Source organism: Rhinatrema bivittatum, chromosome 2 (genome assembly GCF_901001135.1).
Source record: "Rhinatrema bivittatum chromosome 2, aRhiBiv1.1, whole genome shotgun sequence".
Lineage (NCBI taxonomy): Eukaryota > Metazoa > Chordata > Amphibia > Gymnophiona > Rhinatrematidae > Rhinatrema > Rhinatrema bivittatum.
Genome location: NC_042616.1, coordinates 657,598,030 through 657,623,170, shown reverse-complemented (window position 1 = coordinate 657,623,170; position 25,141 = coordinate 657,598,030). Strand labels below are relative to the sequence as shown.

At 42.7% G+C, this 25,141-nt stretch overlaps 1 protein-coding gene across 2 annotated transcripts in view; it reads left to right on the top strand.

Annotated features, from left to right (window-relative positions):
- Window positions 1-25,141, top strand: part of MYBL1 (MYB proto-oncogene like 1) — a 489,278-nt gene that overhangs the window by 411,451 nt on the left and 52,686 nt on the right. For both annotated transcript variants that reach the window (XM_029591403.1, XM_029591402.1), the window contains one exon: window positions 20,415-20,576. In XM_029591403.1, coding sequence (XP_029447263.1) covers window positions 20,415-20,576 — 162 coding nt within the window. The remainder of the gene's footprint in view (window positions 1-20,414; window positions 20,577-25,141) is intronic.

Here is a 25,141-nt window from a genome sequence, read left to right as displayed (position 1 = left end):
ATCATTGCTCAGGGTTACCACCTGAACTTTATTGCTCTTCCACCGGACTCACCACCTCTACAAGCGTGGAGAGTAACTGACCACTGTCCTTCTGGAGCAGGAGGTTTCCCTTCTTCTCCAGTTACGAGCAATAGAACCCGTCCCCCTTTCGCAACAAGGCCTAGGGTTCTATTCCCGGTACTTTATGATCCCCAAAAAATCCGGGGGGCTTCGTCCAATTCTGGACCTACGTGCCCTCAACAAGTACCTCCAGTGGGAAAAGTTCAAGATGGTAACCTTGGGCTCGCTTCTACCTCTTCTACAAAGAGAAGACTGGCTCTGCTCTCTGGACCTCCAGGACGCATATACCCACATTGCGATAGCTCCAGCTCATCGCAAGTACTTCAGATTTTTAGTAGGCCTAAAGCACTATCAATACCAGGTGCTTCCATTCGGCCTAGCATCGGCACCACGAGTCTTTACCAAATGTCTCGTGGTTGTCGCAGCCTTTCTCAGGAAAGAAGGTGTTCACGTCTACCCCTATCTAGACGACTGGTTAATCAGGGCCCCAACCCAGCAAGCCGCTCGATCGTCCCTGGATTTGACCCTACACACTCTAATTTCTCTAGGATTTCTCATCAATTACGAGAAATCCTATTTAGTCCCATCTCAAACCTTATCGTTCATTGGGGCAGACTTGGACACCTTACAGGCAAAAGCCTTTCTACCTCAACAACGAGTGCAAACCCTCGTGTCCCTCGCTCACCAGTTGCAGTCTCAGTATACAGCAACAGCTCGACAATTCCTTGTCCTTCTTGGACACATGGCGTCCTCAGTCCATCTCACACCAATAGCCCGCCTGGCCATGAGAGTCATGCATTGGACTCTGAGGTCACAATGGATTCAAGCAACTCAGCCTCTGTCAACCATTGTCCACATCACCGACGCACTCCATCTGTCTCTCACCTGGTGGAAAAATCAGAACAATCTCCTCCAGGGACTGGTTTTTCACCTGCCAGATCCTCAACTCATTCTCACCACCGACGCTTCCAACCTCGGCTGGGGAGCTAATGTGAACAATCTGCAGTCACAAGGATTTTGGTCTCCAGAGGAAGCCAAACACCAGATAAATTTCCTGGAGCTTCGAGCGATGCGATATGCTCTCAGAGCTTTTCAGGATTGCCTATCAAATCACGTCATCCTGATTCAGACGGACAACCAGGTGGCCATGTGGTACATCAACAAGCAGGGAGGCACAGGCTCCTGTGTCAGGAAGCTGCGCAGATTTGGGCGGAAGCGCTCTCCCACTCGATGTACCTCAGGGCCACCTACTTGCCGGGAGTGGACAATGTCTTGGCAGACAAACTGAGTCGTGTTTTCCAGCCACACGAGTGGTCTCTCAATCCCTCTGTAGCGACCTCTCTCTTCCAGCAATGGGGTCATCCCCAAATAGTCCTCTTTGCATCCCCTCAGAACCACAAGGTGAACAATTACTGCTCCCTCATTCGGAGCGAGCGCTCTCAGCCCAGAGATGCATTCTCCCTCTCGTGGGCAGCCGGTCTGCTTTATGCATTCCCTCCACTTCCTCTTCTCTCGAAGACTCTCGTGAAGCTCCATGAGGACAAGGGAACCATGATCCGGATAGCACCTCACTGGCCACGCCAAATGTTGTTTCCCATACTCCAGGATCTCTCCATCCGCAGGCACATTCCCTTAGGAACGCACCCGCTTCTGATCACTCAGAACAACGGATGTCTACGCCATCCCAATCTTCAGGCCTTGTCCCTGACGGCATGGATGTTGAAAGGTTAATTCTTCAACCACTTAACCTTTCAGATTCGGTTTCTCGTGTCCTGATTGCTTCACGAAAGCCTTCCACAAAAAAATCTTATTCCTATAAATGGAAACGGTACACATCATGGTGTTCTTCGCAATCCCTTGATCCCTTTTCCTGTCCAATCCCAAGGTTTTTGGACTATCTCTGGCATTTATCGGAATCAGGTCTAAAGACCTCTTCCATCAGAATGCATCTCAGTGCGGTAGCTACCTTCCATAAAGGTGTCGGGGATGTCCCTATATCGGTACAACCCCTCGTAACACATTTTCTTAAAGGCTTGCTCCATATCAAGCCACCTTTACGTCCTCCGGCCCTTTCTTGAGACTTTAATCTGGTTCTCGGGCGACTCATGAAACCACCCGTCGAACCTCTTCACTCCTGTGACCTAAAATATCTCACATGGAAAGTGATTTTCCTTTTGGCTATCACTTCAGCTCGCAGGGTTGGTGAGTTACAGGCCCTAGTTACCTATCCGCCTTACACTAAACTCCTGCAGGACCGGGCGGTATTGCGCACTCACCCTAAGTTTTTGCCTAAGGTAGTTTCGGAGTTTCACATTAATCAATCCATCATACTACCTATCTTCTTTCCCAGGCCCCACTCCAACCCAGGGGAACAGGTTCTGCATACCCTTGACTGTAAACAGGCTCTAGCGTTCTACCTAGACCGTACAGTTGCCCACAGGAAGAGCACTCAGTTTTTCGTCTCTTTCCATCCCAACAAACTAGGGCAACCTGTGGGTAAGCAGGCTCTCTCCTCCTGGTTGGCGGACTGCATATCTTTTTGCTATCAGCAAGCAGGAATTCCTTTCCAAGACCATGTTAAAGCACACTCTGTGAGGGCCATGGCGACTTCAGTAGCACACCTACGTTTGGTGCCGCTTCCTGACATTTGCAGGGCTGCCACCTAGAGTTCTCTCCACACTTTCGCAACCCACTATTGCCTAGACAAAGCCGGAAGAAAAGATTCAATCTTCGGCCAATCTGTCCTGCGTAACCTATTTCCAACGTAACGTACCAACACCCGCCTGCCCGGTGGGGTTCAGGATGCCCTCTACCAAATTCCACCCCAGTTATTGTGCCTGTTGCATGCCATTGGGTACATTTGGTGCATGTTCGGACATCCTCAGCTTGGTACTCACCCATATGTGAGGATTACCATCCTGCTTGTCCTGTGAGAAAGCAAATGTTGCTTCCCTGTAATAGGTGTTCTCACAGGACAGCAGGATGTTAGTCCTCACGAAACCTGCCCGCCGCCCCGCGGTGTTGGGTTCGTAACATTTTATTGTTTTATTTTTTCGGCACTGCCTGTAGGTATCAAATAAGACTGAAGAGGGATCCCTGCTGGCTGCAGGGTTAGTGCCATGCTGGGCATGCCCAGTAGGAGCCAGTCAAAGTTCTGGAAACTTTGACAGAAGTTTTCCGTGATTGGGCTCCATCCTGATGATGTCACCCATATGTGAGGACTAACATCCTGCTGTCCTGTGAGAACACCTGTTACAGGTAAGCAACATTTGCTATCTCTCGTCACAATGCTTCCATATTGCAGTAAGTACATTACCTCTAATCTTTCTATGTGCTTCATGGTGAGTCAACAATATTACAATCCCAAGCTCTGCCGGTTGCACCAGCTTCGGCAACTGGGGTATTTCATTGAATCATTATCGATGACTGCTGTTTCTCTAAGGAGTGCAACATCATTCACGCTTTTCATTGCATGGATAGCTGTATAACCACAGTCAATCCATGCAAGCAGCTCTAACTTCTTCATGACTCACTATACATTTACTACCTGGGATTACTGTCACTGCCATAAATCCCTTATACAACACTTCTGGACACCACAGTCACAATGACCTTCCTGTCCAGCATACGCGCAGACATTCTAATAAATACTTACATGTCCCTGTGCGCATTTACCGTAACTTCAGCCCCTCAATTCTTCATTGTCGGGCCATGGGGTTTTGTTTCCACTATGCACTTTCCTCATAGATCCAAAACTGTTATGGGTTAGATTCAGTGAATTTCCATTATCAGTGGGTCTAAACTGTTCAACTGCTTTCGTCCCTCATCCATATTGCAGATCTAGAACCAAAACTTAGTCTGATTCTGCTCATGCTCGCATTTACTCAGGGTTGTAAAGTTTGACCTAAAATCTTCTCAACCCAATATGCGTCTATTCCACTCCAGGCACAGTTTCACATGAACTTCCTGGAGCTTGTCGCCATGAGTTATACCCTTATGCCTTCCAATACTGCTTCTGCAACAAATCTTTGTGCATACAGACAGACAGCATATGTGACAATGTGCTTTCCAACACACAAGCACGCACAACCTCTTAGCTGCTCTGTAAGGAAGCTGCGCAGCTCTACCCTTGGCACTTGCTCACTCCATGCATCCTCGGGCCACTTATCTAAGAGATTTACTGAACGTACTAGCAGACCTTCTCCATGTAGGTTTCCATCCTCTCGAATGGTCTTGGACTACGTATGTAGCGGGAAAAATCTTCTAATGCTGAGGTCAACCAAACTTTCCCTCCACATCCGAATCGAACCATACGGTGCACAGATTCTACTCCCTACACATGTTTCCAATGCGTTCCCATCAAGGGCCTCTTAAATGTGTCTCTTCTGCTGCCTCTCATAGCCAGCACTCTTCTAATGCTGGACCGGGACAGGGTTCACTGTTCCTCAGACCCATATCCTGGCCGAGACCAGTATGCTTCCCATACTTCTCAGTCTATCACACCAGTAACCAATTCGCCGTCCCACCAGTCAGTCACAAATCTTAGACTCACTGATGTTTTCAGGTACTGGTAGCATCACAAAACCTTCCACACATAAATCCTACCATTCAAAATGGCATGATTTACCACATGACGCATACAAAAGGGTATTACCCTTTTTCTTTTTTCTACGCCACTCTTTTCTCTTGCTCCTTCAGATTCTGCTCCCCAGACATCCTTCACATAGCTACACCTCTGTTTCAATTGGTGTATCATTTGGGAGTGGGGATACCCAATTAACGGTAAACCCCTTTTGAGTCAGCTTACCTTGTATTATGCACTGATCAAGCCGCCTCAATTTTCACTAGTCACAGAATGGAACCTATATTTCGTGGTTATAAGTCTCATGCATTCTCTGTTCGAGCCTTTCCATTCCTCTCATTTCAGTTTGGCATAGGAAATTCTTTCCCTCATAACCGTCACTTCTGCCAACAGGGTCAGTGAGTTACACACCTTACCCTGTGTTCCTCCGTGACCGAGTGGTTTTACGTATTCAACTTCATATCCTTCTTAAGGTAGACGTTGCATCTCACCTTACTCAGAATATTCTCTGCCCATTTTTCCCAATACCTCTCTCTCACCAAAGCGAGAAGGTTTTTCCATTCCTTGGACAGTAATAGTGCACTTGCATTCTATCTAGATTGCACTACACTCCATAGGAATTCCACCTAACTCTTTCCTTCTGTGGCAAGAGTCAAGCTACGAGTTCCAGTGGGCAAACAGACCTATTCCTCCTAATTGATGGTCTGTATCTCTTTTCCTACCAACAAGCAGGCATTTCCCTATAACACTGTGTGTAACCACACTCTGTTGCGTCCGTCCCAGCCTAAATAGCTTCCTTTTGGCCGGTGCTGCTTGTACATATTTATCAGGTTGCAACCTGTAGCTCTCTCCATACCTTTGCAGCCCATTATTACTTAGATACGACTAGCCGGCATGCTTCATGTTTGGCCAGTCCGTCTACTCCTATTCTTTTCGGTTTAACCACCCAACATCCTTCCACCAACCCGTTAAGGGTTTCAGGATGCCCTCTGTTCCAAATTTCACCCCCATCATTGCGCCTTTCGCGCGTCTTGGGTGCATTTGGTGCCCTCTCGGGCATCTTCAGCTCGGTACTCACCCATATGTGAGGACTACCATCCTGCTTGTCCTGTGAAAAAGCAAATGTTGCTTACCTGTAACAAGTGTTCTCACAGGACAGCAGGATGTTAGTCCTCACGAAACCCACCCGCCACCCCGCGGAGTTGGGTCTGTATTCGTTTTCACTTTTATTTTAGTTTCGCTTGTGCTTTTAGCTATAAGACGAGACTGAGGAAGACACCTGTGGTTCACAGGGATAATTGCAGGCTGACCGTGCTCAGGGCACTCAGTGTGCCAGTGTCAGTCAAAGCTTTATAGAAACTTTGACAGAAAGTTTTCCGTACAGGGCTCCATCCTGTGATGTCACCCATACGTGAGGACTAACTTCCTGCTGTCCTGTGAGAACACCTGTTACAGGTAAGCAACATTTGCTATCTCTGTTACCTGAGGCCTTCATCCAGAAGATTTGGAAGGATTTCATTAAAGACTACATATCTGAATCAGTTAAAGCATCAACTTCAAGGGCGGACTCCCCTCTTCCTATCCTAGAAACATTTGCTTCAGAGTTTTCAACGTACTCACCCTATTACACTTATCAGAAAAATATTCAACAAGAAGCATTTCCTCCTTTGACTTCAAAGCAAAAGTCCATGTCTTAGGATTCTCTCATAATAATTTCTGATTATGAAGATTCAGAATACTCAAGACATTTAGACACACATCATTCAGTAGAAGAATCTTTTGAACTAGTACCACATCCATTTCAAGAGCCTCAAAGGAGTAATAACCCCCACTGATACATGATGTCAGAAAATATTATTTTAGAATAGAGAAGAAACCCCTTTAAAAATATTGTGGAGAATTAAGTGGGTAACCAAGGTGCTGGTGCATTGAATTCCACTGAAAAGACCGGTTCTGTGGTGGCCTATGATTATAATACTAAATGTGCATGAAATCAGGTCAGGAGACTATGTGCACAACACTGTATGATAGTCACTTATTAAAATACAAAGTATTGATTATGTCTGTTTCCCACACATTGGGTTTCTTCTCTATCCTATTTGATTACTTATTCCCTTGAGAGGATCTTTTTTCATATTATAGAAAATATTACTTTTCATCTTGAAGAAATTACTCAACCCAAAGCTGTGTTTCATTGCTCCCTATCACCTGCTTCAAGGCTTCACTTCTGCAATGCCACACAGTTCTTTAAAGAGTCAACACAGCTTTGTCATGTTTGTGAATATGCCTGTATGCTGAGCCATGATTGATGTTGGATATTACTGGATATTGAGTTGAGCTGCAATTTTTTTTAAAAGATAAGTGATGGGTGTTTAAGTTCACATTTGCACCTGATTTAAAGGACATAAGATGCATAAAGAGAACAAGATATACAATTTAATGACCACAATTTCAGCCAATGAGTGACTTTCAAAAATAAGAATGGTAATGTGGACTATGATTAAAAACTAGCATTTTTTCTGTGAGAAGATATTGTTATTCCTTAGAGAGATTTACCACCATTTATGAATTCCCATAGCCACATTTTTATGAAATCAAAGCAAGAAAGAGTGTTCCTTTTGAAGAAATTTAACAATTCCAATCATTTTTATTTTTTGAATCCATGGTGTGTTTATTTGATTCTTTGTAAGTGGTAGCTTTTATTGGGGGTTTTTTTTGTTGTTGTTGTTTTATTGTTCAGCAGAAAGTATTTTACATATTCATACTACAAGTAGATCATTTCTGTGGAAATAATACCAACAACAACCTCAACATTCTCGACCATGGAATAGGGAGAGGTGTCGACAAAAGCAACCTCACCGGTTGTCCCAGAGAGCATCACAAAGTGTTTGACTATTAGGTATTCCAATCCCTTCCAGTGGGGGGAAGGCTACAGTTTTTCTTTCCCCAGTGGTCTCTCCTTACAATGGATCAATGAGTTCTCAATATTATAAAAACAGGTTATCATCTTCCATTTCACCTTCCCAGGATACAATATATAATAAAACATGAACACTTGGATGTGCCCGGTCCATTACAGAGAGGGTGAGAGCTAATGCTACAAGAAAGGAGCCCAGCCATAAGTGCTCAAGAGCTAGTGTCCCACAAAAATTAAGTCCAGTGGGGCAGACATTTATCTAAACAACATATGTTCTCAAGGAACTGGTTTGACTCGAGTCAATTATCATATCATATTTTTGTAGCTCTAGTTTCTAATTTATTGTTTTTTTTATATACCGTCGTATCAGTAAAACCTTCACAACGGTTTACAATAAAATAAGGATAAGAAAATGCAATAAGTCATTAATAGCATTTAAAATAGGTAAAACTAGTTACGAGCTAATAAATAATTAAGAGCGATTAATATTAAACATCATACAGTCATATCAAGGCATAATTATAATTTAAATTACAAACGTTAAAGTGTGAAAGATAAAAGATACTTAAAAAACTAAAAAACATTACATCTAAAGGCATTCATTAATTAATATGTGCATTTAAAAAGCCATGTCTTGAGCTCGATCTTAAATTTCTTAGTGTCTGCTTGTAGTCTTATCTGTGTTGGTAAAGTATTCTAAAGTTTGGGGCCAGCTATTGATAGTGCTCGATCTCGCACCTGACTAAGTCGTGCTGACTTTAGAGTTGGAATTGTTAATAAGCCCTTATTTGCAGACCTCAGGTTTCTCTGATGGATGTGTAAACATATTGCCATATAATTTACAGTGCACTTCAGGTATTCAAGTCCTGGATAAAGCACTCAGTAGTTCAAATTCAAAGACAATCAGGTAGGCATGTTTTAAATAAATAAACAAGGTGGTACAGGATCTGCAAAGTTATGAGCAGAGGCAGTCAGGTTATGAAACTGGGCAGTTCAAAGAAACATCTCATTGTCAGCCATTTATCTCCCAGGAAAGAACAATATTCTTGCAGACTAACTCAGCTTCTGTTTTTCATCCTCATGAGTAGTCCATACATTCCACTATTCTTCAAAGTTTTTTTCAAATATGAGAGAGTACCACTCATAGACCTCTTTGTATCACCACACAATCACAAAATTTCCATTTTTATTCCGAAAGACCAGCGATCAATTCTTATGCACTGGATGCATTTCTCATTCGATGGAACAAAGCTCTCATGTATGCTTTTCCTCCAGTTTCTTTAATCCCAAATACTCTGGAGAAAATGCAAAGACTCAGAGGAAAATCTCATAGGCCCATTCTGGCCTCATCAAATATGGCTTCCATGGCAAAGAAGATTCATGGTAGCACCACCTGTTCAGCTTCTAGTCTTCCCAGGTCTCCTGACTCAATCCCAGGAGTTAAGGACATAAGAAAATACCATACTGGGTCAGACCAAGGGTCCATCAAGCCCAGCATCCTGTTTCCAATCCAGGCCATAAGAACCTGGCAAGTACCCAAAAACTAAGTCTATTCCATGTTACCATTGCTAATGGCAGTGGCTATTCTCTAAGTGAACTTAATAGCAGGTAATGGACGTCTCCTCCAAGAACTTATCCAATCCTTTTTTAAACACAGCTATACAAACTGCACTAACCACATCCTCTGGCAACAAATTCCAGAGTTTAATTGTGCATTGAGTAAAAAAAAACTTTCTCCGATTAGTTTTAAATGTGCCCCATGCTAACTTCATGGAGTGCCCCCTAGTCTTTCTTTTATCCGAAAGAGTAAATAACCGATTCACATCTACCCGTTCTAGACCTCTCATAATTTTAAACATCTCTATCATATCCCCCCTCAGCCGTCTCTTCTCCAAGCTGAAAAGTCCTAACCTTTTTAGTCTTTCCTCATAGGGGAGCTGTTCCATTCCCCTTATCATTTTGGTAGCCCTTCTTTGTACCTTCTCCATCGCAATTCTATCTTTTTTGAGATGTGGTGACCAGAATTGTACACAGTATTCAAGGTGAGGGCTCACCATGGAGCGATACAGAGGCATTATGACATTTTCCGTTTTATTCACCATTCCCTTTCTAATAATTCCCAACATTCTGTTTGCTTTTTTGACTGCCGCAGCACATTGAACCGACAATTTCAATGTGTTATCCACTATGACGCCTAGATCTCTTTCTTGGGTTGTAGCACCTAATATGGAACCCAACATTGTGTAATTATAGCATGGGTTATTTTTCCCTATATGCATCACCTTGCACTTATCCACATTAAATTTCATCTGCCATTTGGATGCCCAATTTTCCAGTCTCACAAGTTCTTCCTGCAATTTATCACAATCTGCTTGTGATTTAACTACTCTGAACAATTTTGTGTCATCTGCAAATTTGATTATCTCACTCGTCGTATTTCTTTCCAGATCATTTATAAATATATTGAAAAGCAAGGTTCCCAATACAGATCCCTGAGGCACTCCACTGTCCACTCCCTTCCACTGAGAAAATTGTCCATTTAATCCTACTCTCTGTTTCCTGTCTTTTAGCCAGTTTGCAATCCACGAAAGGACATCGCCACCTATCCCATGACTTTTTACTTTTCCTAGAAGCCTCTCATGAGGAACTTTGTCAAACGCCTTCTGAAAATCCAAGTATACTACATCTACCGGTTCACCTTTATCCACATGTTTATTAACTCCTTCAAAAAAGTGAAGCAGATTTGTGAGGCAAGACTTGCCCTGGGTAAAGCCATGCTGACTTTGTTCCATTAAACCATGTCTTTCTATATGTTCTGTGATTTTGATGTTTAGAACACTTTCCACTCTTTTTCCTGGCACTGAAGTCAGGCTAACCGGTCTGTAGTTTCCCGGATCGCCCCTGGAGCCCTTTTTAAATATTGGGGTTACATTTACTATCCTCCAGTCTTCAGGTACAATGGATGATTTTAATGATAGGTTACAAAGTTTTACTAATAGGTCTGAAATTTCATTTTTTAGTTCCTTCAGAACTCTGGGGTGTATACCATCCGGTCCAGGTGATTTACTACTCTTCAGTTTGTCAGTCAGGCCTACCACATCTTCTAGGTTCACTGTGATTTGATTCAGTCCATCTGAATCATTACCCATGAAAACCTTCTCCATTACGGGTACCTCCCCAACATCCTCTTCAGTAAACACCGAAGCAAAGAAATCATTTAATCTTTCCGCGATGGCCTTATCTTCTCTAAGTGCCCCTTTAACCCCTCGATCATCTAACGGTCCAATTGACTCCCTCACAGGCTTTCTGATTCGGATATATTTTTAAAAGTATTTACTGTGAATTTTTGCCTCTACAGCCAACTTCTTTTCAAATTGTCTCTTAGCCTGTCTTATCAATGTCTTACGTTTAACTTGCCAACGTTTATGCTTTATCCGATTTTCTTCTGTTGGTTCCTTCTTCCAATTTTTGAATGAAGATCTTTTGGCTAAAATAGCTTCTTTCACCACCCCTTTTAACCATGCCGGTAATCGTTTTGCCTTCTTTTCACCTTTCTTAATGTGTGGAATACATCTAGACTGTGCTTCTAGAATGATATTTTTTAACAATGGCCACGTCTCTTGGACATTTTTTACTTTTGTAGCTGCTCCTTTCAGTTTTTTTCTAACAATTTTTCTCATTTTATCAAAGTTTTCCTTTTGAAAGTTTAGTACGAGAGCCTTGGATTTGCACACTGTTCCTCTTCCAGTCATTAAATCAAATTTTATCATATTATGATCACTATTGCCAAGCGGCCCCACCACCATTTCCTCTCTCACCAAGTCCTATGCTCCACTGAGAATTAGATCTAAAATTGCTCTATCTCTCGTCGGTTCCTGAACCAATTGCTCCATAAAGCTATCATTTATTCCATCCAGGAACGTTATCTCTCTAGCGGGTCCCGATGATACATTTACCTAGTCAATATTGGGGTAATTGAAGTCTCCCATTATTACTGTACTACCAATTTGGTTAGCTTCCCTAATTTCTCTTACCATGTCACTGTCCGTCTCACCATCTTGACCAGGTGGACGGTAGTATACCCCTTCTCTTCTCCATCCCATTCCTTCAGTCTCTGGCTCTTAAGGCGTAGATATTGAGATCAAAGTAGTAATGGCCTTACCATTTTGTTCTGAAGTGAAACTGTCACTAGACACTACTGTTTGGACCAACATTCATGCAATGATAGTATTTTTGGCCAAACTGTTCTTCAGATCTTATTTCATTAGGAGCATCAACTTCTCCCCTCCCAGTTTTTCCTGATTGCCAAAAAAAACCCCCAAAACATTTTTACACAATTCTTAGATCGGGAGTCCACACTTGTGTAACTGTTTGTTTCTGCTTGTTCATGAATAAAGTGAAGGTACTTACCTGTAACAGGTGTCTCCATGGATAGCAGAACCAAATCTGTCACACAATCCCACTCACCTCCCAGATATTGAAGCTCTGAGGTGGCTTGTGAGGTGTCAGCAGCATGGGAGCTCCTGCACATGCTCAAAACACTATCAGTCTGTTAGAATTGGAGAGGGCATTTTTCTGCATTTGCGCTATTGGATCACCTCATCCAATTGTGTGGCTGTTTTATTCTGCTGCCCATGGAGAACACTTGTTAAAAGTAAGCAGCTTTGCTTTATTAGTAGCACCTTACTTAGACTTTTTGGCATTTTCCAAGTTTTATTTTTTTCCAAGAACAAGCAACATAAGCAAGCTACACATATGTATAACATCATCTCATAGTAGCAACACTGAAAAGTTTCTGGAAAACTGAGTACAGTTTAAAAAGATTTAGTGGATATGGTGGGCATTCTTGCTCTTCTGTCATAATGCAGGAGACCCTCCGATTTGTCCACCTTAGTCTTGTTTTGTCTGGGGAACACTCAAGTGCATTTCTGTGAAAAGCAGTTTGGCTGCCTCAGTCAGTCCTGTCCTGTGCTTTCCTTTAGTTTCATAGGCAGGTTTGTGGTTATTTTTTATTTTCATCAAAACCACTGTGCCTCAAGATATTTTCTCCCCATCAGTGAAGCCTTCTCAGTGGTCTAGTCAGGTTTCACAAATATTCATACTTTGATTTTGTCACATTTACGGCCCGATTTTAAAAGGGCCACATGCATAAATAACGGGGGGTACACATGTGGCCAGGCCTTGCATGCATCGCATGCATTTTTGGAAGGGCCTGGCCATGCGCATAACCCCTGTTACACACCAAAGTGCTGGGCCTCTCCAAAGGGATGGGGTCTGGGTGGGATGAGGGCAGGCCAGGACAGCTAGAGTTCAACTCCTTGGGTTCTATCTGGGAAGGAGTCTCAAATTCTGGAATTTTTTTGGGAAGATGTTCTTACAGAATGCTGTGCTAGGCTTCTGCATAAAGTCCTATCAGATCTTCATGTTTGAATATACAGTATGCATTCTGTTATGGAAAGGGCAAGGAAGCTCTTAGTTTCTCCCTCCAGAGAAACAGAATGTGTTCATTTCATGGACATGGAATGTAGAAAGAATCTGGTTAAGTTGATCCACCAAACTTCCACAGCATTAAGAACATCTGCCATGGCAGTTGATGCGTGCAGGCTCTAATGGCTAAGATGTGCAGGACAGGCTCACTGACGGGCCCTGCAACAGAGAAAAATCTCTTCAGAGATAATGTTAAAAAAGTATTGACTTATAAAAGGCCACTGTTCTACCCTTCAGACCTTTTCTGCAGTTACTTCCGATCCCTCCTTCACCACAAGTGTGTATTGGGGTGGATCATCGGGGAGGCAGTTTTTTCCTTCAGAAAACTCACTTTTTGCCATTTGTTTGCCCCTGTCAGCAAGAGGATCTGAGAGACCACAAAGGCACAAAACCCCATGCTGCAACCCAGTCAAAACTGTCCATAGCTAATACATTAACCCCTCTTCATTCCCTCCACCCCTAGCAGGGAGTTCTTTCAGAGGCAGAACTAAGTTTTATATAAACCATTGGCCCAGGATAATCTCAAGGCAGCTGGGGCCTCTGGATCTTAAGGGACAGTTACAAATTATGTCTATTCAAGATCCCTCCAAGCCATGTCCCATTTCATGTCCCTTTTTAAGAGAAAATACTATTTATGGCATTCCCTTTCCCTTTTACTGATCAGGGCCGTTGAAAAAGGGTAGGATTCTATTTTCTGATACTCAAAAAAAAAATTGGGGAATCCCATCTTAGAACTAAGAGCCTTAAACATGTATCTTATATCTTGCCAAGTTAATTTTCTTGAACACAATTCCCCTCCTAAATAAGGGAGGTTAGCTATGCTCTCTGGATTTCAAGGATGCTTGCAGTTACGTGCAAACGTTTAACTACTCCTAGTCAAACTGGCATGACTTTTCCTGAGAGAATTTTCTTCTCTTTGGCTTTACATTGTGATTACCTTCTGGCTTCCAGGAATGAACCTACCAAAAATTGATACGTTTTAAATGGATGAGGTTTTCTATCTGGTGCGATGGTAAATCCCTTGAACTTATCTTGTTCCACACAAAATCTGTTTGAATACATACTACGTCTGAGTCTGGTCTCAAAACCAAATCAGTTAGGGTTATCTCAGTGCTGCTGATACTTATCACCTTGTAGAAAGGAACCTGATTTCTGTACAGCCTTTGGTTGTCAGGTTTATACAGGGCTTGCTTTAACTGACTCCTTCTCCTAAAGTGTCTTGCACTATCGTAGAATATTAGTATTGTTCTAATGCAGCTGATGAAAGCACCTTTCAGCTTCCTGATTTTTGTGAGCTCAATTATCTGATATGGAAGGCCACATTCCTTTCTACAAGGTGATAAGTATCAGCAGCACTGAGATGAACCCTAACTGATTTGGTTTTGAGACCAGACTCAGACGTAGTATGTATTTAAACAGATTTTGTGTGGAAAAAGATAAGTTCAAGGGATTTACCATCGCACCAGATAGAAAACCTCATCCATTTAAAATGTATCAATTTTTGGTAGGTTCATTCCTGGAAGCCAGAAGGAAAACACAATATAAAGCCAAAGAGAAGAAAATTCTCTCAGGAAAAGTCATGTCAGTTTGACTAGGAGTAGTTAAGCTTTTGCACGTAACTGCAAGTATCCTTGAAATCCAGAGAGCATAGCTAACCTCCCTTATTTAGGAGGGGAATTGTGTTCAAGGAAATTAACTTGACAAGATATAAGATACATGTTTAAGGCTCTTAGTTCTAGGATGGGATTCCCCAATTTTTTTTTTTGATTATCAGAAAATAGAATTCCTACCCTTTTTCAATTGCCCTGATCAGTAAAAGGGAAAGGGAATGCCATAAATAGTATTTCACTTCAGTATGCAGTTCGTGAGCTCAAGGCCTCAGTAACTTATCCATCTTACACAATGTTCTATCAAAACAGCATCCCAAATTTCTGCTTAGTATAGTGCTTTTCTTCCATCTTCATCAATCAGCATTTTTCCTTCTGTCTCATGCACATAAGGGGGAAGTTGCCCATAGACATTTCATTCAGCTTGGTAGGTCTTATCTTAAGAACATAAGAACATGCCGTACTGGGTCAGACCAAGGGTCCATCAAGCCCAGCATCCTGTTTCGAACAGTGGCCAATCCAGGCCATAAGAACCTGGCAAGTACCCAAAAACTGTCTATTCCATGTTACCGTTGCTAGTAATAGCAGTGGCTATTTTCTAAGTCAACTTAATTAATAGCAGGTAATGGACTTCTCCTCCAAGAACTTATCCAATCCTTTTTTAAACACAGCTATACTAACTGCACTAACCACATCCTCTGGCAACAAATTCTAGAGTTTAATTGTGCGTTGAGTGAAAAAGAACTTTCTCCGATTAGTTTTAAATGTGCCACTTGCTAACTTTATGGAGTGCCCCCTAGTCTTTCTATTATCCAAAAGCGCAAATAACCAATTCACATCTACCCGTTCTAGACTTCTCATGATTTTAAACATATCCCCCCTCAGCCGTCTCTTCTCCAAGCTGAAAAGTCCTAACCTCTTTAGTCTTTCCTCATAGGGGAGCTGTTCCATTCCCCTTATCATTTTGATAGCCCTTCTCTGTACCTTCTCCATCGCAATTATATCTTTTTTTTTTTTTTTTTTTATTTATTTGTTTATTTATTTAAGAGTTTTTTTATACCGAGGTATAGCTAGCTGCCTTCACTCCGGTTTACATATATAACAACCTAATACATTTAACAGTAACAGGACCAGAAAAACTACTTATTACAATCGACATCAACATTTATAACAGAGTATATCTGTGATCAAACCATGTAAATGGGGTGAACAAGTCTGGGTAAAGATCAATACGTTTTTTCGAATAATCTAGCTTAAAACGTTCTGTGTCATAGTCTTAGGAGTGGCATTGCATACCCGAAACAGGTTATGTATTAGATATGTTATTTGATATTAACCAATACCATCCTTGAATGTTTAACTGAATATCCATGTTTTGAGCTCTTTTTTGAATGATTTAATGTTGCTTTGTGAGCTCAAGTGTTCTGGTAGTGAGTTCCATAATTTCGGACCAGCGATGGATATGGCTCTGTTTCTTGTGGTGGATAGCTTGGCTAATGGGAGTGATGGTATATCTAGATGTAATTTACTTGCTGTTCTAGTCATACGTTGCGATTTGTGTATATGTATGACATTGTCAAGGGCCGTGTTATCTGCTTTGTATATTGCATTGTGTAAGATTGTTAGTTTTTTTAATTCAATTCTTTTTTTCTACCGGTAGCCAGTGTAGACTGTTGAGTACGGGGGTGATGTGGTCTGATTTCTTTTTGCCAGATAGGACTCTCGCTGCGGCGTTCTGTAGTAATTGAAATGGTTTTAAGGCCACTTTAGGTAGATCTATCAAGAGTGAGTTGCAGTAGTCAAGGCTGGTGAAAATAAAAGATTGTAAGACGGTTCTGAATTCTTGGCGGTGAAGCATCTGTTTTTGATGTTTAATTATTTGGAGTTTATGGAAACTTTCTTTTGTTTTTGCTTTGATGTGGTTTTTGTAGTTTAGTTCACTGTCGATCCAAATACCAAGGTCTTTTACGTTGTCTTTAAGTTGTGGCGACCAGAATTGTACACAGTATTCAAGGTGCGGTCTCACCATGGAGCGATACAGAGGCATTATGACATTTTCTGTTTTATTCACCATTCCCTTTCTAATAATTCCCAACATATAGTAAGGCCCATTCTGTCAGGACCTTGGCAACATCAGTTGCCAATGTAAGATTTACTTCCTTAGAAGAAGTTTATAAAGATTTGTAAATTCATACAGTACATAAAATCTTGAGAGGCCATACTGAGTCAGAGCAAGGGTCCATCAAGCCCAGTATCTTATTTCCAACAGTAGCCAATCCAAGTCGTAAGAACATAAGAAATTGCCATGCTGGGTCAGACCAAGGGTCCATCAAGCCTAGCATCCTGTTTCCAACAGGCCAAACCAGGCCACAAGAACCTGGCAAGTACCCAAACACTAAGAAGATCCCATGCTACTGATGCCAGTAATAGCAGAGGCCATTCCCTAAGTCAACTTGATTAATAGTAGTTAATGGACTTCTCTAAGAACTTATCCAAACCTTTTTTAACCTAGCTACCCTAACTGCACTAACCACATCCTCTAGCAACAAATTCCAGAGCTTAATTGTGCATTGAGTGAAAAATAATTTTCTCCAATTAGTCTTAAATGTGCTAACTTCATGGAGTGCCCCCTAGTCCTTCTATTTTCCAAAAGTGTAAATAACCAATTCACATCTACTCGTTCAAGACCTCTCATGAGTTTAAAGACCTTTATCATATCCCCCCTTAGCCGTCTTTTCTCCATGCTGAACAGCCCTAACCTCTTCAGCCTTTCCTCATAGGGGAGCTGTTCCATCCTCTTTATCATTTTGGTCGCCCTTCTCTGTAACTTCTCCATCGCAACTATTTCTTTTTTGAGATGCAGTGACCAGCATTGAACACAGTATTCAAGGTGCAGTCTCACCATGGAGCGATACAGAGGCATTATGACATTTTCCATTTTGTTAACCATTCCCTTCCTAATAATTCCTAACATTCTGTTTGCTTTTTTGAATGCTGCAGCACATTGAGCTGATGATTAAAAATTAAATAAATCCCATGCTACTAATCCTGGCAGCAATCAGTGGCTTTTCCCTGTTGATAGCAGTTTATGTACTTCTCCTCCAGGAACTTATCCAAACCTTTTTAAAACCCATCTTCGCTAACTACCTTAACCCTATCCTCTGGCAATGAATTCTAGAGCTTAATTGTGTATTTTCATCAATATATTCATTGTATATTCATCAATCATTTCTATATGGACATGGCCTCCCATTTGAATGCTATTTATTTTTTAAAACTTTTATATTCCACACAGTGTGGTAATAGTTTATTAGGTTTGCATTGTCCTATTTGAGGAGTACAGCCCGTTCTTATGGTTTTTGTTTACCTTTCTTCTTTGGAGAAAAATAAATTAATAAATACAAACTTTTGAGGTTTTCTCAACAACAAAAAATATTGGCATCTATTCATCTCTTTTCCCTCTTATTTGAAGATGGACTTAGTTCTGTTGCACCTGCTTGTCATCAGAGAAAGCAAAATTGCTTACCTATTAGGGATGTGCATTTGTTTGAAATGATATAGACCATATCAATGACATTGGGACCGATGTAATAAAACCCGCACTGAAATCAGTGCTTTTTCTGCATGTATTTTTTTGAGCACACACTGTCTAGAACAGGCGGCACCACTGGATGTAATAAGAGAACTGCATGCAAATTAGATACACACACACAAAAAAAAATACAAGTACAAATACATGCATTGATACCTGTGCTTAAGCCCTGATGCAGAAAGCTGCAGGAAAAACAGCCACTAAAATAGGTGCTAATGGGAAAATGTTGCAGAGTTCATTTGAAAAAAAAAAAAAAAGGTTCAAGGGTAAATCCTGGGTCATGTGTGCAAGAAGCTCCTCTGTACCTCTGGGTAAGTGAGAGACATTTGTCTTATTCTGCCTAGGCCACTAATTTTCATTACTCATGTCCTTGGTGCAAGGCATGGATATGTGGATCTCACATTTAGTTCTGAGGGAGGTGTGTAGCCAGTCATTTCTACTGGTAATCAGTTTGGCTTGATCAGCGTTTCATAGCCATTATACAGCAGAATTTAGTTACAGTTGGCATGGCTTATGTATCACAGGTGATTTAACTTAACTCCAGTTCTGACCCAGGCCCTAAAAAAACGATCTCCCTGCTAGTGCAGCTCCCTGCATTACCCATTAATACATAATTACCTCCTTTACATGCCATTTGGATGCACTCATGCAAAACGTGCCATGGGTTTTTGAGCAGGTTGGTGCACGCGTTTTTACCATGCTGAATGCGTTATTACATACACACATAAGATTAGTGCAGAAAGCCATGCGCAATTTCACGCGCAAAAACCTGCGACAGGTTCATCGCAGCTTATTACATTGGCCTTATTGCCATTTCATTTTGGTTTTGAAACAAAATAGAAAAACCAATTTTGTGTTGTGTTTTCTATCATTTTTGTGCATACTGAGGGAAATTTTCAAAAGGATTTATATGTGTAAATGTAATTACTATTATAGCAATTTTCAACAGCCATTTAAGCACATAAAGTGCACTTATGCAGGTAAATCCTATAGACAATTCAATGGCACACAGGGAAAGTGCTTTTACACGTGTAAAACCCAATTTTAAGCATGTAAATGCTTTTTAAAATCAGGCCCTAATTTGCAAATAGTGTGCACAGGTGCCCCCCCCCCCCCCCCCCCAAAAAAAAAAATTGCAACCAGAGGGTCTCCGGATCTCCCTGTCCTACCCTTGGAGGCAGCAGTTTCCCAAACAAATATAATATTTTGTAAAATAAACACCCAGTCACAGGCCCTATCCCCACCCCACACCAGCCCCTTGTCCTATCATGTTACAGGGGCCATCAGTGCTTTTGGATAGTCCCTGTTACATGCTGGGGCAAAGGGCATCAGCACCATTTTTCAAGACAGCAGCTACCAGAAGGGGGTCACTCCCAAGCCTCCACTAGACCACCAAGGAGAATTTGGTGAGTTGGGGAGGTGTCGGGAGGTTGGACAAGGGTGGGTCATGGGGGCACTGATTTGTGAGAGTGGTGAGAAGTATTTTTTAACAAAGGGATGGGCTCGGGGTTGGGGCTTCTCCTGTGACTGTGAGTTTATTTTACATAATATTACTTCTTTGGGGGGAAACAGCTGCCTCCGAGAGTGATGGAGACTTGGGATTAGGAGTCTCCGGAGATCCCTGGGGTTGTCTTTTTAGTTTCAGAAAACAGTGCACACTATTTGCAAATAGCGTGCACTGTATTCAAATAGCACAGAGTATTTGCAAACAGCAAGCATTATTTTCCAAAATCAAAATGAAAAAGAAAAGAAACTTAAAAGTAAATGGAAAACACCCAAATGAAATCACACAAAAAAAAACCAAAACAAAATTATTTGCTGTGCACACCCCTACTTTTCTAGGTATATTCTGATAATAGCGATGCAACTAGCCACATAACCCATCCGCCTCCCCTTGGGAAGTATTCTGTACCCCTTTTTTCATATAAGCTTAAAGGATAAACTGAACAGCTTCAGATCCAGCGGTGTGCAGGAAACCACTATGTAAGCCTTAGAAATCTTTTTTTAGAAAATTTGGACAGATCTTCTGCATCAGCCCATGTACGTGACTTATTTGTTCTGCTGTCACCTGAGAACACCTATTACAGGTAAGCAACTTCTCTTTCCCATTAAATCAAGCAAGAATCATGTATTTGTGTTTCTTTTGTCTCTCTCACTTTATCCTTATAGTCAGAAAATATCGTCACCACATCTTTATTAATGATACCACTGATGGAAAAACAAGAAAACAGGTGTTCTGGAGCTCCAGAGAAAAGCAAAGCCTTCACGCTGACTAAAAAGAAACAAAACCCTTGTACTTCCAAAAGTGTCAGATTTGAAAAGTCAACACTGGTAAGTTTCTAAGAAATTCTTATATTGCTTTTTAACACATACAAGAAAGGCTCACAGGCTGCTTCAGTCCTTATAGGAGCATGGTAACTTCCATTAAATTTCATGATCAGGTCCAAACTTGAGAGGAAGGTCCACCATGAAGTTCAAGTCATTTTCAATAGGGTAATGTTGAAAATTGCTAGAAAACCCATGTATTTGCATAATTTTAACTTCTTACTCTTTGCTAATATGTATATTACATGAATATTGTAAAGTTTGCTATTTAGCTTCATTACTTATAGCTACAATAAATAAAAATGTTTTAGAGAGGGGGCGCTGTTGAGCAGCCGATGAGAGCGGTCGCATAGCTAATGAGCTCCGCTCCCTCGGAGGCCCTCACCCCGCCGAAACCAGCGCAATCGCGGCAAACCTTTAATAAAACTTACCGGAAGTGCCTTCCACAGCTGACAACCCCGACCCGATGGCCACGAAAAGGCGAACTGCCGACTTACGGCAATTTTCTTATGGCAAGCAACCTCCCGATCCTGACCAAGATGGCGGATCCGACGAGGACCACGCTGCAGGAAATGGTGAAGCTGTCATGGCGCTCACCGAAACATGCCCAGACAAGCAAGCTATCTCAGCAGGCACTCCCCTCACCCGCGAAGAGGCGAGGCAGTGGTTTATTGACTTGCAAGGCGACATGAAGCAGCACAAAAGGGAGATCATGGACTCTGTGGCGGAGGTAAAGGAGGGCCTGGCAGCCTTAGGGAACCGGGCAGACGAAATTGAAAGCAGGGTAGACTCGCATGGGGAAGCCCTGAACACTTTGCACTCCCGAGGGCTCCAGCACAGTGCAGAACTCAGTGCTTCAGGAGAAAATTGAAGATCTAGAAAATAGGAGTAGGAGAAATAACCTGCGCATCAGGGGGGTACCGGACACCCCTGAACATGCGGACGCAACGGTGGTGGCTCAACAAATCTGTCTTCACATACTATCCGAAAGTCAGGGCAGCACTAGTGATTCATTACCCACCTCTCCAGAAATACTCCTGGATCGAGCACACAGAGCCCTGGGGCAGCGCAGGGACCAGCAACCGAGAGACTTGGTAATTTGCTTTCACAACTTCCACCTCAAGGAGAGAGTCTACACTGCCTCCCGCTTGCTGAAGGAGATTACTTGGCACAACCTACCTATCACTGTCTTTCAAGATTTGGCTCCTGTTACGTTACAGAAGAGGTATGAGCTGAGAGAAGTGACATCCGCTCTACGAGATAAGAATATAAAATATCGATGGACTTTCCCCTTTGGGTTACTTTTTCAAGCCCAGGGAGTGACTTACAAGGTTAAAAACAAAGTGGAAGCATTGGAAGCCTTCACTAAAGCGCAAATCCCTGTGTCATTCCAAGCACCCAAGACGGCGTCCCAGCTGGAGAGGTTGGACTCGGCCCCCCGATGGCAGCGGGCAGAAAAGGGGGGGGAAGAGACTTCGGAGGCAGTCTGATGCTCGTCGTTCCCCTCAGCAGGATCAAGGTTGAATCTTTCTGCATGGCGGACTTCCTAACTTGGCTGGCTGATCAAGAGCTGACCTGGACATCTTTCTGACCATATGGCAGGGCGCGAGGGACGACAAGAAGCACTTTGCGCTGGATTTCTGGTTATTATATGTACATTGTCACAGTTACAGGCAGTTATCAGGTTTACATGTTTTGGCTTACACACTTAGCAGGGGTGGGGGCGGGGGGGGGGAGGGGCGTTATAGGCTGGTGGTCGCTGTTAGTCGGGAGTACACGGCCTCCATTTCATGTGTCCCAAGGAGGGTTGGAGGGATACAGTTGTATTGTTGGGGAACACACTGGGAATTGCAAATCTTTCTCTGAGTATTTTGAAAATGGGAAAGGGGTTTGGGGAGTTTTGCACTTAGTGGGCTGTATTTCAAGGGAGGGGGAACTCTTTTCTTATGTATGGGTGAGGAATGTAATTACTGTATGAGATGGCTACTAAGATTTTATCACTTAATGTGAAGGGGCTAAATACCCCGAGGAAACGCTTGCTGCTCACTAGAGAGCTTCAGCGTCAAAAGGTGGGAATAGCGTTTATTCAAGAGACGCATGTACGGCGACACCACGAACGGCTTTTGGCCTTCCCTCAATTCCCCACCGGTTATTGGGCTGCCAGCTCTAAAGCGCAGAAATATGCGGGGGTGGGCATTTTACTCTCGGCTGCCTGTGTTCATGAGGAACTATTTCATCTGGTGGACCCGAAGGGCAGATATCTTTTTCTGAAAATTAGGGTGGGTAAAAGTATAATATCCTTACTTAATGTTTACTTTCCAAATACAGATCAGGTAGCCTTTTTGAAACAAATTGATGAAGTCCTGCTACAGCATCTAGAAGGGGACTTAGTGATAGGTGGTGATTTTAACGCCACTTTATCCCCCTCTCTGGATAATAGCACCGGTGGCGCCCAAAGCTTCAGGTCTAAGTGGCACACTTTTCTAGATAAATGGTGTGTTTTAGACATTTGGAGGCGGAGGTACCCACACTCTAGATCATACTCCTTTTATTCTCATCCCTATGGTACATATTCTAGGATTGATTACTTATTTGTCTCCACTCAATTGCAAAATAGGGTCCAGAAAGCGGAGATCGACCATATTACTTGGTCCGATCACGCCCCCATTTGGATAGAAGTTACACTACAGGACACTACCTCTGGATATCGGCCATGGAGGCTTAATGAGGGCTTACTTAAGGATCGGGATTTTGTAACCAAGATAGAGTCCCAACTGACGCTCTTTTTTCAAGAGAACCAGACTGAGGATATGAATCCTTTAACGGTATGGGAATACTCCAAGTCTGTAATGCGGGGACTTTTCATTTCACAGGCAGCACACTGCAACAAGACCCGGGAGGCTACCAGACTAGCTCTATTGGCCAAATTGAGAGTCTTGACCCAGCAGCATAGCGCCACCTCCTCGAATTCTGCTTATCATCAAATACTGCAGATTAAGAGTTCACTTCGGTCCCTGGACGATGAGGTTATTAGCCATCATATGCTTTTGTTAAGACAAAAATTCTTTGAGGGAGGTAACAAAGCAGGTCGATATCTAGCACACAAATTACGGGCCGTAAGGGTGCAGGCGACTATTGCCAAGATAGTTACCCCAGACGGATCAGCTACCACTACCTCGGAGGGTATACGGCACGCTTTCACAAATTTCTATACACATCTATACTCGGCTGATGGCACGGTATCTGATGGTGCGATTACCGATTATTTGAACTCCGTGAATTTACCCTCCCTGACTGACTCCCAGAGGGTATTCCTCGATAAGCCTATTGAGACTGAAGAGGTACTCCTTGCCATTAAACGCTTAAAGCCCGGCAAGGCTCCAGGACTTGATGGCTTCACAGGAACTTACTACCGCAAATTCTTTCACCTCCTAGCGGGACCATTGACAGACTCGTTCAATTCTCTCTTACTGGGGTCGACTCTTGGACGGGACGCAAACACTGCTGGTATTACGGTGTTGCCAAAGCCAGGCCGGGACCACACAAAATGTAGTTCTTTTCGGCCCATCTCCTTAATTAACATAGACCTTAAAATTCTAGCTAGGGTCCTGGCCGCTCGACTTAATGGAGTTCTGCCCAATTTAGTACACAATGACCAAGTGGGTTTTGTCCCTGGACGGTTGGCGGCGGACAATGTTCGAAGGCTAATTGACATTATTGACTTGGTGCATGTTGAGGGGGTGCCAGCTGTTCTTCTCTCACTAGATGCAGAGAAGGCTTTTGATCTGGTTCACTGGCCGTTCCTTTTCCAGACGCTGCACAAAATGTCTTTTGGCACCTCTTTTGTGACCTGGCTGGAAAAGTTGTATAGCCAACCTTTAGCTTGCGTTAAGGTCAATGGGAGCTATGGTGAACCGTTTGAGATTCAGAGGGGGACCAGACAGGGGTGCCCGTTGTCTCCCTTGCTGTTTGCCCTGTTCCTTGAGCCCTTCACTACGACTATTCGACACACACAGGGGATCGTGGGTGTTCAGAGAGGGGACCATCATTTTAAGATATCCCTATTCGCAGATGATGTGATGTTCACTCTTACAGAGCCGGCATCCTCACTGCAGCAGGTCATGTCAGAGTTGACGCGGTTTACCTCTGTGTCAGGTATGAAAGTTAATTTTGACAAATCGGAAATCCTTAACCTCACCCTGCCGTCTACTGAGGTGCTATCATTGGGGCGTCAATTTCCCTTCAAGTGGGCTACCACTTCCCTTAAATATTTGGGTGTTCGATTAGGCTCCACAACTAGTCAACTCTATATGTTAAATTATGATCCCTTTGTCCGCACTATCTGTAAGGATTTATGTAAGTGGCAACATCAGATGCATTCGTGGTTGGGCCAACTTGCCATAATCAAGATGAACATACTGCCCAGATTTTTATATTTTTTCACCACGATACCCATTTCCTTATCGTCCTCCCTCCTAAAGAAATGGCAGCAAATGCTATGTAGTTACATCTGGCGCAAACGACCCCCCCGGGTGGCTAGAACAACTCTATATAGGACTAAACTTCAAGGG